Here is a 16,009-nt window from a genome sequence, read left to right as displayed (position 1 = left end):
ACGTGCATGCACGTCGCTATATAAGCGCAATAATCTTGGACGCGACGTTAAACCCAATTTCACCCAACCTCACCTTGGACGTTTACTACTTTAGTGAAAACCACGAGCACGGATATGGTGCCGACAAACCAAGAAACATAAACAGGGTTCTGACACGCCAAAAGAAAACAAATCTGCACGGCGAACTACGGCGCGTAAGACCACTAGGCCACCCACGCAAAGGAAGTGAGTGAGTGAGTATGTTTTTACGCCGCTTTTAGCAATATTCCAGCAATATCACGGCGGGGGACACCATAAATGGGCCCCCCATATTTTGCCCATGTGGGGAATCGAACCCGGTTCTTCGGCGTGACGAGCGAACGCTTTAACCACTAGGCTACCCCACTGCCCCCCAATATTGTGAGTAATGATCCACCCCATCAGGGTACGGTGACACTCAATCAACAAAGTCACAGAGTCTGACCACCCGATCCAAATAGTTGCCTCTTACCACCTGCACAGGATGCTGGGAACCTATTCTAACCTGGAATCCCTACAGGCTAATCGAGCCCTTCCTGACACTGTGATTAGCCTTGAAAGGTACTTTTACAGATAAACCAATGATAGACTGCAGCCCTCAGTAGGTGACCTCACATTGGCCCGTGCATTCTCACAGATGCAAATGTCACCTGAATTGGGGGTGGTCTCAAAATATTGCTGTTATTTTACTTGATTAAGATATGCGTTCACGGGGTAGCAATTAAGATACGTAAGTTTTATATTTGCTTGGGGAAATGATAGAATACTTAAAAGCTATGAAAACGGGATGAGTATTGGAAGATTGGGGGTTTGAGTCTAGAAGTATTTGTTGTTCTACAGACGGTTGCTTTCTCCAGCATCGGACTCTGCTGTTGACGTATCTGGATCTGTCTATCACCGAAAGGTATTATAACTAGTGCAACACAAGGCTTATTAATCATCCAAAACTGGCTCCCACAGGAGATATCGCTTGGATAAGATCAAGCGATATCTACACTGTAGATATCGCTGGAATGAATTACATCACAATGCTTTGTAGACCATTGTGACATCACTGGTTACCATGACGTCACAATCAAATGACATAACTAATAGCTCTGCTACTGAAGCTGTTAGCAGTAATTTTTACACTGAAGACACTGCTTATTACTGTCTACAAATTGAAAAAGTTGGAAGAATGATGCTGGATGATAAATAAAATCTCACCCTCGTGTCTTTTGACATCAAATATATCAACACTCGTTGATAAAAGTGGCAAAAATCCTCAGCAAGCCTTGGATTTTTTCCACTTTAATCAACTCGTGTTGATATATTTGATATCAAAAGACACTCGGGTGAGATTCTCTATATCTACGCCGTCACGTTTGCGGAACTGACGTTCTATTTCCAAACGTGATCTTCAGCCCCTTGCCATACCTCTGGTGTGATTCTAGCAAAGCTGCGTTGATCAACCCTTTGACGTGTGTGAGATGGATGTTGTGTTATGTCTTGCTTTTTGAGAGAATTGAAGAGCATGGTCAAAGTTTAACATATAACCAAGATCTGAACATACATAGTCACTCACGTTCAATAAGAAGAGCCATTTGACCCCAAACTTTCACACAAATGAACTAAATAGAGCACACATGTAACTTGTTTGGTTTAGAGTGAGTGAGTATGGTTTTACGCCGCTTTTAGCAATATTCCAACAATATCACGGCGGGGGGACACCAGAAATGGGCTTCACACATTGTACCCATGTTGGGAATCGAACCCGGGTCTTCGGCGTGACGAGCGAACGCTTTAACCACTAGGCTACCCGACCGCCCCTGTTTGGTTTAGAAGCATTATGCATATTGTGTATGTATATCACTGGGTTTCAGGATACGTTGTATTATTAGCTCAGGATTAGCATTCAAAGTTTAGGGGTATGCTTCCGAGGGAACATGTATGGAAATGTACGTTAAGGATTAAGGAAAACGAAGATAATACTTGATATAAAGCAGTATACAACAGGAGAATAATTTATGTATCTCCAAATACGTTATCATAACTTCAGTAATTCCAACAATAGACATGATACATCTCTTGAAGAACAGACATTCACAATAGGATTTACCCTGACAAGTGACCGTTTTTTTCCAAATATTTCAAACGGTAAAATGAAAATGAATCTGGTTCAGGCAAACCCTTACAATGGTTACTCAAGGCCTGCAATTATTGGACATCATATCCTCAGATTTGTATAGCTACAACTATATATATATCCGACCACAGCATGGACCAAGACCCAAAACAATGGAAACGTACATTTCCAAATTGCCAGAGGGGCGGTCGGGTAGCCTAGTGGTTAAAGCGTTCGCTCGTCTCGCCGAAGACCCGGGTTCGATTCCCGACATGGGTACAATGTGTGAAGCCTATTTCTGGTGTCCCCCGCCGTGATATTGCTGGAATATTGCTAAAAGCGGCGTAAAACCATGCTCACTCACTCACTCACTCAAAATTGTCTGATTTGTGTACAAGGCCACCTTGTTTTCAAACAATGTTCTCAGCAGACACATTGCTAACCAAGACAAGAATATCTTAACAAGATCTTTACTTGGATAAAATATAGGTGAACAAGTTAAAATAATGTTACTTCTTTCATTATACTTTCAGTTACGTTAAGGGATTTTGAAAGAGAAACAAATAATTGATGTATGACATGAAAGTGTCTAACACCTCGGGCCATCAGATTTGGCCAGGAACATTTAGAACAGGCAAACTTGAAACAATAGTTTGCCATACTCCTTTGAAGGTGATAATTGATAATATTGTGATAAATGGAACATAGTAGTATATGTGGAGCTCTTCTAAAAACTACACATATATGTACCAAATTTTATTTCTGAAAAGAAATGTCTGACTATAATGGACACAGGGAGTTTCAGCTTTCGGCGTGGTTGAGTGAGTATGGTACTACGCCGCTTTTAGCAATATTCAAGCAATATCACGGTGGGGGAAACCTGAAATAGGCTCCACAAATTGTACCCACGTCAGGAATCGAACCCGGGTGACGAGCGAATGCTTTAACCACAAGGCTACCAAACCGCGTGGTCGAGGGCAAAGGTCAAAATTTAAAACATGGCAAAATAGAACATATATGTTGAGCCGCGCTACTAACTACACATTTTTCAAATTTCATTCCATTTTGAAATGTATGTTGGAGAGAGAGATTCGAACGTCTTGAGGTGAAGTGAGAGTGATTATTGCTGTATCAGCAACCTTGCAGGTATTCGCCTCGAGAATGAAGTTTAAATGAAGTTCAATGATTTTGTTTGCATATTTTTTGTTAAATGCCGCTGAGTAATGTGACGGTGGTCTGTAAATAATCGAGTCTGGACCAGACAATCCAGTTATTGATATCATGAGCATCGATCCCACTTGGGTTACAATGACATGCATCAACCAAGTCAGCGAGCCTGACCACCCGATCCGTTAGTCGCCTCTTACGACAGGCATAGACACCTTTTACAGCAAGCATGGGTTGCTGAAGACCTATTCTACCACAGGGCGAAACTCAATGGAGTGCAATGAAGTTTAACATTGCTTTCAAGATTATTGCACTTACATATAGCTCTGTTCATGCACATTCTCTTTATAAGTTTGTTGTGCGCATGTCATCGATCCCAATTACGTGGATCGATGCTCATGATATCAATCACAGGATTGTCTGGTCCAGACTCGATTATTTACAGACCGCCGACATATAGCTGGAATATTGCTGAGTGCGGCGTTAAACAACAAAACAAACAAACAAAAAACTTGTACTAATCTGAACAAATACCCTTTTAATAGTGTAGCCTGCCGAGATTCCATCAGCAGTTTAACATGAATACTCCACTTAGATACAGTATACAGACTCAGAGCTTTTAACAGCATTCCAGTCATATGATGGTGTGTCAGCTTAATGTGGGAGGAAAACCCGAAGTGATGCAGGTCTCAGACTAGACTCAGAGCCTTGTTTTAGCCCCTTAGCTCCAGCCGCAGGCGGGGTTACAAGTAACATCATTCAACATCTAGTGGTATGACACTGCCAGGACACCAGAAATGGGCTTCACACATTGTACCCATGTCAGGAATCGAACCCGGGTCTTCGGCGTGACGAGCGAACGCTTTAACCACTAGGCTACACGACCGCCCCACCATAGCTTAACGCTGCTTTGAACAGTATTCCACTAATATCACAGCATGTCAGCTTAATGTAGCAGGAAAGCCCAAAGTGATGCAGGTCTCAGACGTTTACAGTGTTGGAGAAATCCATGAGCATGGGCATGGTGCTGACAAACTTAGAAATAATCGGGGTGAAGGAGAATTCGAACAAACTATCATATGTTTCAGCCCAGCAAAATGTGGCGCCTTAGACGACTGGGCCACCAATACCCCCACACAGATTAACAGACAAAAGACTAATATAAAACAAATCAAATAAAGCCAAACTGAATATGTACAACTTTATTTTATTTTCCTGTACAAATAGATTCAATATCAAAACCCTGGAATGAGCCTCCCCTTTTTAACCGCCTTTTTCTTTTTCTTATCTAGCTTTTGTTTCTTCCTTGCATCCAAATTGAACTTCCTCTTGTCTTGCCTCTTTTTCTGGTCCTGATCCACTTGCTGTGTGCGGGACTCCCACGATTTCTGACGCTTTTTTTTATCTTTTTCTTTCCGTTTCACTGCTTTCTTCAGCAGATTCTCATTGTCCTTAACTTTCTCTCCCTCTGCCTTCAACAAAGCAGTTTTCCACGTTGTCTTGTCCTCCAACTTTTGCGCAGCATCAACACTCTTCTCGCGCACTTCTTCAGCCTTCTTTTTCCGTTTTTCTAATTTTTCTAACAGTCTTTTGTAATTTTTGCCCCGTAAATCTGTCTTTGGTTTTTCAACCTCCCCCGAATCCGTGAAATCAAACTTACTGAAGACAAGCTTGCCTTCCTTGTTATACACAGGTTTCTCGGAGACCATTAACGGCTCCGACGGAGATGGGGAATCGTCAGCGTTTGTCTGCTGTCCGTGTTCACCCTTGTGTTTATTCTGCTTCTGTGCACCGCGTAACTTAAGCTTCAACTTCTTATTCTTCTTCATCAGCCTGATCTTCTCCTTCGATTCCCTGTCAGTCAGCTTACTCTTCTTTCCTGTGGAAACAAGACAACAAAGTCACTATATAAGTAGGAAGTGCTGCTGTATATATCACAGGGTCTGGTCAGGATTTCCCCAGAGGCAAAATAGTGCTTCCCTTATGCAGAAAGATTGAGTGAGTGAGTGAGTGAGTGAGTGAGTATGGTTTTACGCCGTTTTTAGCAATATTCCAGCAACATCACGGCGGGGGACACCAGAAATGGGCTTCACACATTGTACCCATGTCGGGAATCGAACCCGGGTCTTCGGCGTGACGAGCGAACGCTTTAACCACTAGGCTACCCGACCGCCCCTGCAGAGTGATTGAGAATGGACACAAAATTATGTATGTTTGTATCTAGAGCTGAGTATCACCTGGTATCTTGCAATACAATTCGTATCACAAAACAGACTGACAATACCATTTGTACCACGATACAAATAGAAAGAAATGAAGAACTCACTGAAATACAGCTCTAAAATCTCTTGCTTCATACATCTATTGTTATCTCAAAAACGTTTAAAAAGTAAACTGCAAGAACAAAACTGTTTTAAATGAAGGGATCATTATCAAAGGTAAGAGGTGTCCTCAGTGGCCACATCTGCGTGTTCTGCCATGCTTACAGGTGGCGCTATACTACTATAAAATCTAGATCAGTTGAAGCATACACAGACAGCCTGAAGATATATGGAAGGTCACAAACGCCTGTTTTCATGCCTGGGACACTCGAAAAGTTGACTCTTTGAAAGTTTATTGCAGGGTCAGGAACACCAGATAATTCAACAAGTATCAATAGAAATTTTCGACTGAATATTTAGCAATCAGTGTTCTGTATATACATTGTTAATGTATAAACCCCTGACCCTGAACCTTCATCTTGATCTTGGAGTCCCAACAGCATGGTGTACAAGGACACTACTCTGCCGCTAACTTCCAACCTCGACTCCCTACAACAAGGAAAACTACTCTGCCTCTAACCTCTAACCCAGACTCCCTACAACAAGGACAGTACTCTGCCCCTAACCTCTAACCCTGACTCCCTACAACAAGGAAAACTACTCTGCCTCTAACCTCTAACCCTGACTCCCTACAACAAGGACAGTACTCTGTCTCTAACCTCTAACCCTGACTCCCTACAACAAGGACAGTACTCTGTCTCTAACCTCTAACCCTGACTCCCTACAACAAGGACAGTACTCTGTCTCTAACCTCTAACCCTAACTCCCTACAACAAGGACAGTACTCTGTCTCTAACCTCTAACCCTGACTCCCTACAACAAGGACAGTACTCTGCCCCTAACCTCTAACCCTGACTCCCTACAACAAGGACAGTACTCTGTCTCTAACCTCTAACCCTAACTCCCTACAACAAGGACAGTACTCTGTCTCTAACCTCTAACCCTAACTCCCTACAACAAGGACAGTACTCTGCCCCTAACCTCTAACCCTGACTCCCTACAACAAGGACAGTACTCTGCCCCTAACCTCTAACCCTGACTTCCTACAACAAGGACAGTACTCTGACCCTAACCTCTAACCCTGACTCCCTACAAGGACAGAATTCTGCCCCTAACCTCTGACCCTGACTCCCTACAACAAGGACATTATTCTGTCCCTAACCTCTAACCCCCTACAACAAGGACAGTACTCTGCCCCTAACCTCTAACCCTGACTCCCTACAACAAGGACGGTACTCTGCCCCTAACCTCTAACCCTGACTCCCTACAACAAGGACAGTACTCTGCCCCTAACCTCTAACCCTGACTCCCTACAACAAGGACAGTACTCTGCACCTAACCTCTAACCCTTACACCCTACAAGGACAGTATTCTGCCCCTAACCTCTGACCCTGACTCCCTACAACAAGGACAGTATTCTGCCCCTAACCTCTTGTACTAGTCTGGACTGATGCCAATTTATAGTGCTAGCTCACTGAGATACCATGCCGCAGTTTAACATGAATACCCCACTCAGACACAGTATACTGACTCTGAGACGACCAATCCCTGTTTTAGCCCCTTAATGCCGAGCACCAGACAGGGTAACAACAAGTACCATCTTTTAATGTCTTTTTATATGACGCGGCTGGGATCGAACCCCAGACCTTGCTCTCCGGGCAGACACTCTACCACTAGACCACTAGACCACGGAGGCGGTCTGCCATACAGGGATGCTCTATCCCTGACTCTGCCCTACAGGGATGCTCTACCCCTGACTCTGCCCTGCTGGGCTGCTCTACCCGTGACTCTACCCTACAGGGATGCTCTATCCCTGACTCTGCCCTACAGGGATGCTCTATCCCTGACTCTACCCTACAGGGATGCTCTACCCCTGACTCTACCCTACAGGGATGCTCTACCCCTGACTCTGCCCTACAGGGATGCTCTACCCCTGACTCTGCCCTACTGGGATGCTCTACCCCTGACTCTACCCTACAGGGATGCTCTATCCCTGACTCTGCCCTGCTGGGCTGCTTTACCCCTGACTCTGCCCTTCAGGGATGCTCTACCCCTGACTCTGCCCTACAGGGATGCTCTACCCCTGACTCTACCCTACAGGGATGCTCTACCCCTGACTCTGCCCTACAGGGATGCTCTACCCCTGACTCTGCCCTACAGGGATGCTCTACCCCTGACTCTGCCCTACAGGGATGCTCTACCCCTGACTCTACCCTACAGGGATGCTCTATCCCTGACTCTACCCTACAGGGATGCTCTACCCCTGACTCTACCCTACAGGGATGCTCTACCCCTGACTCTGCCCTACAGGGATGCTCTACCCCTGACTCTGCCCTACTGGGATGCTCTACCCCTGACTCTGCCCTACAGGGATGCTCTACCCCTGACTCTGCCCTACAGGGATGCTCTACCCCTGACTCTGCCATACAGGGATGCTCTACCTGAGAGTTCGGAGATGCGAGCCTGCAGACGTGACCTCAGCTCCTCGAGGTCGTGGGTGATGCTGCGGATTTTTTGTTCAGCACCTGCTTGCTTCTTCTTGTGTTTACTCTTTTTTAGCTGAGTGACTGCAAAATAGATTTAAGCAAATAAAACCTTAGACTAAAGAGAACTTCACCAACTCATAATTCAAGAAATAATAAAACTTCATAATGTTCATCCCAAAACAATTCTGGAGTAATAAACTTTTAAACATCAGCAGCGTGTTCTGGAAAATTAACCATTTTGCAAAACAGCAATATTTTTCTTCAAAATCATTTTCAGTAGGCATTTTAATCTGCATACACGCCAAAACAAATGAAGAAACCCGACTGCAAAAACTTGTGACATTTTCGGTAGATGATATAGTAACAATAGTAAAGGCAATTCATCGAATTTTGGCCGTGTCTAAATCTGTCAGTGTCAAGACTTATTGTCATGATTGTGTTCCAACATGATTACTCTCAAACTCCTCCATAAATTCCTTCTCAACAATCCCTAAGAATATGTGAAAGCATTGTGGGACAAGGGGAGTAACTCTTACAAGACTGTCCTTCTCTCTGTTCCAGTTCTTCCTGGAGCTGGGTCACAGTCTTTCTCTGCAACGGATCAAATTTTGTTTTTTTTCTTTTTTCCTGTTTCCCTTTCTTTTTTGAGCCTGCAATAGAACGTGAAATTTACAAAGACATTCAACTTTCTATAATTCAGTCTCTTTCAACAGCATTATCAGTTATATGTATAAGCCTTTTGCAGAGATGCCTTCCCTAAATATAATGACTTGAGTGTCCTTTAACATTGCTACCAATCGGAGACCTCATATTACTGTATAATGGACATTTCAACACCATGTCAATTGAAAGCATGGCTCTCATTGGTCAGTACAGTTTTGCTGTTGAATGCCTCATGTCGCTTGTGCATTTACAATTTGTTCTCTGTGATATTTATTTTAATGCATGTTAATAACTTTGGAAAAGAATGAGAAAAAACGTAGCCTCATAATTGTAACCATGGTAACTAATAGACCAAGATCATAATGGTGGGCATCCTTGCTACTGGGGTTAGCAAACCTCAAGCACTTCTGGTCGCAGACATGTACAACTTGACGTGAAACGCATGAGCACCGGTGATGGGCTAGAGCAGGCCCAAGGATATAAATGGATGCAAAGATAGTATTTCATCCCATGAGCACTGGTGATGGGCTAGAGCAGGCCCAAGGATATAAATGGATGCAAAGATAGTATTTCATCCCATGATCAGCAGATCCTGACACAGCTAAGGGAGGCAAGTCTTGACAAATGAACTGTTTAATCTTTTCACCCACGACATCTTGGCCACACATGTCCTGATCTTTTGTCAATAAAAACAGTGTAACTTGCAAAGAAACAGCCGTTGTTACAACTAGGTCCTTTGTAGATTATGTTGTCATGTTCATCGTCTCAGTCTGACAACAACAAGGCAATCAGGGCACCAGCCATGGGTTAGAATCAATTTTCAGCAACCTTTGCTTGCTGTAACAGGCGACTGCGCTGTTGTAAGATGTGACGTACATGATTGGGTGGTCAGGCTCGCTGACTTGGTTGATGCATGTCATCACATCCCAATTGCATAGATCGATGCTCATGATGTCAAACACTGGATTATCTGATCCAGACTTAATTCTTTACAGACCACCATCATATAGCTTGAATATTGTTGAGTTCACATTCAACAAAACAACAAATAGACACTGAGTGACCTATTCTGCCCATGAATCCCCACGATATGTAGTCTTATATTACACAACCATACTGACCATGCTGGCCGGAGTCTTCTTCCTCCTCGTCCTCCCCCCTTATCTTCCTCTTTGTTTCTTCATCAAAGAGAACTCGTGCTGGTACCATGTCCAACAAGCCCTTAAAGAACTTGTTGTCTTGATCAAAACTGTCCATAGAACTCCCAGCCATGATGCCAAGTTCAAACAGTTGCTGAACTCTGTAACAAATCAAACAGTGTTCAGTACCTATTCCATCCAAAATACACTGTTGTGTCTTTCAAAACAAACTAACAGTGTTCTATTACATCCATAATACACTGTTGTGTCTTTCAAATCAAACTTACAGGGTTAAGTACCTATTAGCATGATTACATCCAAAATACACTGTTGTCTTTCAAATCAAACTTACAGTGTTCAGTACCTATTACATCCAAAATACACTGTTGTGTCTTTCAAATCAAACTTACAGTGTTCAGTGCCTATAACATCCAAAATACACTGTTGTGTCTTTCAAATCAAACTTACAGTGTTCAGTGCCTATTACATCCAAAATAAACTGTTGTGTCTTTCAAATCAAACTAACAGTGTTCAGTACCTATTACATCCAAAATACAATGTTGTGTCTTTCAAATCAAACTAACAGTGTTCAGTGCCTATTACATCCAAAATACACTGTTGTGTCTTTCAAATCAAACTTACAGTGTTCAGTGCCTATTACATCCAAAATAAACTGTTGTGTCTTTCAAATCAAACTAACAGTGTTCAGTACCTATTACATCCAAAATACACTGTTGTGTCTTTCAAATCAAACTAACAGTGTTCAGTGCCTATTACATCCAAAATACACTGTTGTGTCTTTCAAATCAAACTTACAGTGTTCAGTGCCTATTACATCCAAAATACACTGTTGTGTCTTTCAAATCAAACTTACAGTGTTCAGTACCTATTACTTCCAAAATACACTGCTGTGTCTTTCAAATCAAACTTACAGTGTTCAGTGCCTATTACATCCAAAATACACTGTTGTGTCTTTCAAATCAAACTTACAGTGTTCAGTGCCTATTACATCCAAAATACAATGTTGTGTCTTTCAAATCAAACTTACAGTGTTCAGTGCCTATTACATCCAAAATACACTGTTGTCTTTCAAATCAAACTAACAGTGTTCAGTACCTATTACATCCAAAATACACTGTTGTGCCTTTCAAATCAAACTAACAGTGTTCAGTACCTATTACATCCAAAATACACTGTTGTGTCTTTCAAATCAAACTTACAGTGTTCAGTACCTATTACATCCAAAATACACTGTTGTGTCTTTCAAATCAAACTTACAGTGTTCAGTACCTATTACATCCAAAATACACTGTTGTGTCTTTCAAATCAAACTTACAGTGTTCAGTGCCTATTACATCCAAAATACACTGTTGTGTCTTTCAAATCAAACTAACAGTGTTCAGTACCTATTACATCCAAAATACACTGTTGTGTCTTTCAAATCAAACTAACAGTGTTCAGTACCTATTACATCCAAAATACACTGTTGTGTCTTTCAAATCAAACTAACAGTGTTCAGTACCTATTACATCCAAAATACACTGTTGTGCCTTTCAAATCAAACTAACAGTGTTCAGTGCCTATTAGCATCACATCAAAAACACAGCGGTGTGTCTTTCAAATCAAACTAACACTGTTCAGTGCCTACTGGCATTACATCAAAAATACACTGTTGTGTCTTTCAATTCAAACTTACAGTCAAATAAAGTGTTCAGCATCTATTAACTCAAACATACAGTCACAGACACACACTTATGCCAAGTGGGCAAGCCACGACTGTCTGTGAGTGAGTGATCTTTGTTTATTGCAGCTTGGAACAGTGTTTCCGTTATCACTGCATGTCAGCTTCATATTAGAGGAAGGTATGAAATAATTAGGATTTTAGCTGTATACCACTTTGGTGAAATCAACAAGCATTGGTATGAATGATAGTGTTTGGTATTGTTCTGCATATTCATATTGTTAATCAGCACGGGTATAAAAATTGAGGTGCATGACACAATATACCTTTCATCAAAGTGACGTACATCGCTACCTATCCGTTGGGCTTTGATGAGAAGTAGTAGAGGATAAATATGCAAATGGAAATAGTTTTTCACATTTTAGGATGTTTTCTCAATGAAAGTTAAACGTTTCATGACAGTCTGCTTATCTAAATGTGTAGACTTGTCCAAAATGATACATGAAAAACACATGAATGGACTGTGTAAGATGTGACGAAGTGAGACGTACTCGACTGACTGCAAGGAGAGTGACTTCATACGACCAAGGCAATTTAATATTGTAACCTTTGATATTAATAAGTCTTTGATAAACACTAGCTTCTAATATAAGCAAGGTGGCAATCAGTCTTTTGAAACTCATCCGTATGAAAAAAACCAAGCTTTCTCTTCAGTTTGCCTCTAGTAAAAAACAAGACTGAAGCTAGTTTACTCTGTCCAGCGCTTGCGTCATTGGCTTCACTGTGCAGAGCTCTTGTGGTTTGGTTTGAGAATTGAATCAGGCATTAGACGTCACACTCTGAAATTATTTCATGCAGGATTTAGAAACCCACATATATTAAAAAACGAGCATACACAGTGACGTAATATTTCACGAAGCACAGCATTATCCAGCATGCACTCGTCAGCAGGCGACCCGGAACTACAACAAATGTCAACATAAAAAGGTTTGGATTTCTGGTTGAGGTATATGGACTCGTCCGCCATTTAGTGTACTGGGTACCTATTAGCAGATTAGGGCTGGGACGGGTAACTCGGGTACCCAGGTTGGGTGGGTACTAAGTAGGACCCTGGTACCCACAGGACTGCCCGGACCCGTGGTTAGTCACGTGATATATTGTTGATTGACAAAAGTTATCTAAAACTCTACAGTTACACTACAAGTCACTAATGTTTGCATTTCTTTCTGACAATGCATCCATTCCTTCTGATTTTTCATATGGTTGAATAAAGATATAACTTAATTAAACTTCAGTGTATGAATGACCAGCATGTTTAAATACATGTATCTAAATACGTTTTGCCAGGGCTATTCTTAACATGTTCCCAATCGGACATTTTGAGACATCTCCTGAGACCTACAGTGGGTACCCGGGTAGGGTCGGGTAATAGGGGGGTGGGTACCCGGGCAGTAAATTTGGACTCGTCCCAGCCCTAGTACCTATCTGTATTCTGATTTTGGCTAGGGTACATTTCTGACTACACAAACGTACCTGGGGTACACATCTGTATTACCATGCACAACTACCTCTTCAGAAACATTGTACTTACTTCCTAACACTCTTGTCTAAAACAAGTGATTTATTTTAAGAACATAGATGCCGCTAGCCAAATGCCACGATGAGGTCCGACAGTCAAGACATGGCCCTAAGTGATGTAGGATCATGTCTTGACTGTCGCACCCTATCGCTGCTCTCCGCTAGAACAGATGTAGCGCTCAATAAGACCGCCCAATGTACTCCACTTCTATTTATGTGGACAATATCTGACTCACTGGAGCTACAAGTCACAAACACTATTTCATTCATTAAACGACTGAGCGCATCCCATACCCTTAAAGTGACGACGAAATTGAACGAAAATTGAAACAAGCGAAATACTTAAACATTACAAGGCAAGCCGAAGCGCGGGCCAGAGGAGTCCGTAAAATAATTATTTAGCATTCAGCATTCCAAAAGTACAAACACTAATGATTCCCAGTACGTATTGTCCTCACCTGTGTGCGAGAAGCCGCTAAAGCGGCAGTTATTATATTCTAACAGGCATTTCGTGAAAAATGTCAACACATGAAGAAATCGCACGTGGGTAAAGCTGCCATGTTAACTCGTCGATTTCCAGTTCCGGTTTCATATAGTATGTTCCTTACAACTATTTATTGTCAAAAAGAAAGGGTCGTGAAACGGGGTCGTCGCGTTCAAGAATATTGCGCTTTTTTATAGTCCTATCCTACTGGGAATCAATGCAGAAGTTCCGCAGAGATAGCCCACACAGACAGAATCTGTATGAATATATGTGAGAAATCGGTGACATTTTGCTGAGGTGCCGTTTTAGCCTACACCCGAATATATATACCGACTGCGAGCCGATCAGTCATTCCTAGCAAACAGCGATATTGGATTATGTTGACGAATATTACAATTGGTCCAATGTTAGAAGATGATATTTGGTCCAATTTAATATTTGCAGAGTGTTTTCATGTTGGTCCAATGTTGTCAACGTGACAATAGTCCAACAGTGTACCAACATTAGGCCAATGTTTTCCAGTGTACTAATAGGGGTGGGGTTAGGGGTGCACATGGGATATGCTGAGTATATATTGTGTAGGCACACTGGTTGATGCCATTCATTGTTGCTGTTGTTAACTTGACTGCATTTTAGGGTGATATATCTCTACAAGGGCATCATTAAATGCGTTATATATATTTTCAATCACCATTTTGCTAAAAAAAAACCAACATACTAAGTTTGTTTGTTATTTAACACCGCACTCAGCAATATTCAAGCTATATAACGATGGTCTCTAAATAAGCGAGTCTGGATCAGACAATCCAGTGATTGACATCATGAGCATCGGTCCACGCAAATGGGATACGATGACATTCATCAACCAAGTCAGAGAGCCTGACCACTCGATCCCGTTAGTCGCCTCTTACGACAAGCATAGTCGCCTGTTACGGTAAGCGTGGGTTGCTGAAGACCTATTCTCTACCCGGATCTTTATGGGCGGCCATTCGGTCAAAAAATACAAAGTTTAAAAAAAGGACAAAAATATGCAATTAAGGTCAAATATTACGAATAGAGAACGAAATGTTACTACTAAAGGTCAAAATACAATATTAATAGTCAAATGTTACGAAAAGACGTCATAAGAAAAGAAAGAACAATGTGTACGAAAGGACGTTTTCAATAAAGAACGTCAGTGAGCACGAAAGGACGTTGACAATAAAGAACGCCAGATGGCGCTGCAATTTGCAAAACATTCCGAGTTTAATCGGCTTGTTCCGCCGTGTATATGATAAATGCATTCCGAGGTGCACAATGTATTACGTCATTCCTCTTGCACTCACCGTCTGACGTCACACATATATATAAAAGTATTTATATTGTATAATGAACACATTGTGTATAAACATTTAGCTTTGTCACCGCTAAAGGGCCTTTTCACAAATACAGTATACTGTGTAATCCAACATCCCGCTGTCAAAGTAAGCCGCCATTTTGGTTTGAGAACGAAGCGACCTCAGCCAGCGATTGTTTCGCTTGCAAGCGGCTGAAAGTTAGCGCACTGTTCTTGAGTGGATCAACGAGGAAATCAGCAAAGGAGCGAAGACCCCATCATCCTCAGCCTGCTCTACATCTTCAAAGTAGTCATAAATTCCATCAGTTCGTCATCGAGCCTCTTCTATTACGTTCTTCATTACGTCAAAGCAACCAAGCGCTAGTTGCGCCGCCATTTTGGAAGAGTGGGCAAGCGCTTCGAACTGTTGCAGACATCAGGATGAGCGATTAATTTGCTTTCTCTGAGCGATTCGTGGCTTGCAACGCGCCCTAGGATTCATCTACAATGATCCAATAACTGTTCATGCTTGGTGCAACACTAGGGTGCTATGATGCCGAGTTTTGTTTCAGACGCACATTTTCATCTGAAAAGTGATCGTTGTGCGAGAATTTGTTTGATTTTTAACAGCTTTTCGGAAACTGTGTCTTTATTGTCAACGTTCTTTCGGGTTCACTGACGTTCTTTATTGAAAACGTCCTTTCGTGCTCACTGACGTTCTTTATTGAAAACGTCCTTTTGTACACATTGTTCTTTCTTTTCTTATGACGTCTTTTCGGAAACATTTGACTATTAATATTGTATTTTGTCCTTTAGAAGTAACATTTAGTTCTTTATTCGTAATATTTGACCTTAATTGCATATTTTTGTCCTTTTTATAAACTTTGTAGTTTTTGACCGAATGGCCGCCCATAGATCTTCACGGGTCAGTCATACAAAGAACAACAGAACTGTACAATAAGATGCAATAAAGTGAGCATTTTATTTGAAACAAACATAAACTACCCTGGACTAGCTAATGTCAACACTGTAGACTGTACCAGCACTGTAAAA

At 41.8% G+C, this 16,009-nt stretch overlaps 1 protein-coding gene across 1 annotated transcript; it reads right to left on the bottom strand.

The window, feature by feature from the left end:
- Positions 1–4,476: 4,476 nt before the first annotated feature.
- Positions 4,477–13,749, bottom strand: LOC124143567 (surfeit locus protein 6 homolog). Its single transcript, XM_046512585.2, has 5 exons — positions 13,616–13,749; positions 9,881–10,059; positions 8,633–8,746; positions 8,052–8,177; positions 4,477–5,168 (listed from the first exon to the last, which is right to left on the bottom strand). Exons 2-5 carry the CDS (start codon positions 10,029–10,031, stop codon positions 4,525–4,527), a joined length of 1,035 nt encoding a protein of 344 aa, XP_046368541.2. The 5' UTR covers positions 10,032–10,059; positions 13,616–13,749; the 3' UTR covers positions 4,477–4,524.
- Positions 13,750–16,009: the final 2,260 nt, after the last annotated feature.

The sequence above is a fragment of the Haliotis rufescens genome, unplaced genomic scaffold (assembly GCF_023055435.1).
Source record: "Haliotis rufescens isolate VD_foot unplaced genomic scaffold, xgHalRufe1.0.p SCAF_8, whole genome shotgun sequence".
Classification (NCBI taxonomy): Eukaryota; Metazoa; Mollusca; class Gastropoda; order Lepetellida; family Haliotidae; genus Haliotis; species Haliotis rufescens.
The sequence above is the reverse complement of the archived record's forward strand: the minus strand, read 5'-3'. Positions and strand labels throughout refer to the sequence as shown.